Raw genomic sequence first — 1,919 nt, forward strand, 5'->3', positions numbered from 1 at the left:
GGCCAGACAATCATAAGAGTGNGAAAGTGCACACAGCACACACACACACACACACACACACACACACACACACACGCGCGCGCGTACGCACTCACGCACGCATGACTGCAAACTCACAGATGCGCGCAACATTGAAGAAGACTGTCAGAGGCCAGAGGAGATGCGGTACCGTTGGCAAACATTTCGTCCTCTTTCGTCTGCCCCTCCTTGGCGTAGAGAATGCCAAACTTGAAGCCTCGGATCATCTGCCCCCGCACCAATCGATGACGTCAGCAACCAACCGACACGACGCACGAAACACGACACACGACACACGACACCTGTTTTTCTTCGATAGTGAGGATCTTGGCCGGGAGGTCGTCGGCTTTGATGTGGCGCAGGTTGGCGGGGAGGGCTGGATCGAGTGTCTTGACCACCTCGTTCAGGGAGGGACCCATGCGGAACAGCTTCCGCCACCAGGCCGGCTTGACGTCGTCGTCCTTCACCGTCATCCTCCGATTACCCTACCACATGCCCCGCGAGTGTCACTCGATGCCGCACACGCTCATCGCACACGCACATACCGCACACGTACACACCGCACACGCGCGCACAGCCAGAGCGGAAGCGAGCAACACGTGGGTGGGAGGTGGTTTACCTGTGGCGTGCGGACAAGGGCGCGGTAGCGTCCCTTGGCGGCAGAGTGGATGAGCGACACACAGCACGGCCCGATCTCCGAGTCCTTGCACAACAGGTTGTGATGCTCTGCTGAAACCCCCCCCCCCAAAGCCATCAGTTTCCTCTCCACAAATGATTCTACTTTTCATCTTTAACTCATTCCACCTTCATCTTCATCTTCATCCATCTTCATCTACGTTTCTTCTTCAACTTCGACTTCTACATGTCTGCAACAGATCTTTCTCTAAAAATCGAAAAGATTCAACCTGTTGAAGAAGAAAGGAAAGGAATGATTGAAGGTTGAGAGAGAGAGAGAGAACCTTGGTTGAAGAATTTGGTCTGGTAGAACTTGTAGTCGTTGTCTTTGCCCTCGAGATCGAACACATCGTCGATAATGGTGCCCGGCGCCGGGGAGGAGGACGAGGAGGCAGCTGGGTGTTGACTGTCGGCGTCGAGTCCACCGCCTTCGATTCTGTAGCCCACCGCCTGGGAGACGATGGCCGTGCGCGCCTTGGCCGTGGCGCCCCTCACCGTCCCCTTTCTCACCGTGCGCTCCCCCGATTCCATGAGCTCCGCTTCATCGTCTCCTCCGTCATCCACGCTCTTGCCTCTACTTCTCTTCCGCTCTTCCATTTTTCTCCCTCCTCTCTTCTTGATGTGTGACTCTCTCTCTCTCTCTGCTTTCTCCTCGTCGTCGTTAACGTTCACCGCTCGCAACTGCTCTCGAAAGAGAGAGTTACTCCGTGCGCGCGCGCGAACGAACGTCTAAACCTAACCTAACCTTCTTCGTTGAATCCGCTTATCACACATTCCGCACATTCCCTCTTGTTTTGCGAAGGGGCACATTCCTTGCCATTCTAGGAATGTTGGGGGGGGGGTAACCGTGGGTGGAGGTGAGGGTGTTGTGTTGGGAACAAGTACTTGTTGGTGCATGCGTGCGTGTTGAATGATGCTGCCAGACTAGTCTTGGTCGTGGACGAGGCCGGTGTAGCGCGCGCCCTTTCGCAGACGCGTGTTGATGGCCTTGACCCACTCCAGCTCCATCCTGAACTCGCCGTCCTTCCGCTCTGCCATGAGGAAACTCACCTGTTGTGGGCGTGCGTGAGTGGTGATCCTGCAGACGACTGGGGGGGGGGGCACGTACTGCCTGGAACTGCCGCGGGTCGATGGGGAGGGACTCGCCTTCAACTTGCCCTTGGAACGTGAGCGTGAATCGGTCGAACGGAAGCTGCACGCACGCGGGACATCAGTTCAGGCCACTG

At 56.6% G+C, this 1,919-nt stretch overlaps 2 protein-coding genes across 2 annotated transcripts in view; both read right to left on the reverse strand.

The window, feature by feature from the left end:
* Positions 1 to 1,290, reverse strand: part of ACA1_224170 (RapGAP/RanGAP domain containing protein) — a gene marked incomplete at both ends in the record, with an annotated part of 1,611 nt that extends 321 nt beyond the window's left edge. The window contains 4 exons of the mRNA XM_004338014.1: positions 170 to 245; positions 321 to 503; positions 638 to 744; positions 978 to 1,290. Of these exons, the coding sequence (XP_004338062.1) occupies positions 170 to 245; positions 321 to 503; positions 638 to 744; positions 978 to 1,290 (679 nt within the window). The remainder of the gene's footprint in view (positions 1 to 169; positions 246 to 320; positions 504 to 637; positions 745 to 977) is intronic.
* Positions 1,291 to 1,617: 327 nt separating this feature from the next.
* On the reverse strand, positions 1,618 to 1,904 carry ACA1_224180 (uncharacterized protein; the record flags this gene model as incomplete). The annotated part of the gene is given in 3 exon segments (XM_004338015.1): positions 1,618 to 1,743; positions 1,802 to 1,885; positions 1,896 to 1,904. The coding sequence occupies 3 exon segments, from the start codon at positions 1,902 to 1,904 to the stop codon at positions 1,618 to 1,620; spliced, it is 219 nt and encodes a 72-aa protein (XP_004338063.1).
* Between the last annotated feature and the right edge of the window lie 15 nt (positions 1,905 to 1,919).

The sequence above is a fragment of the Acanthamoeba castellanii genome (assembly GCF_000313135.1).
Source record: "Acanthamoeba castellanii str. Neff unplaced genomic scaffold scf7180000084760, whole genome shotgun sequence".
Classification (NCBI taxonomy): domain Eukaryota; phylum Discosea; order Longamoebia; family Acanthamoebidae; genus Acanthamoeba; species Acanthamoeba castellanii.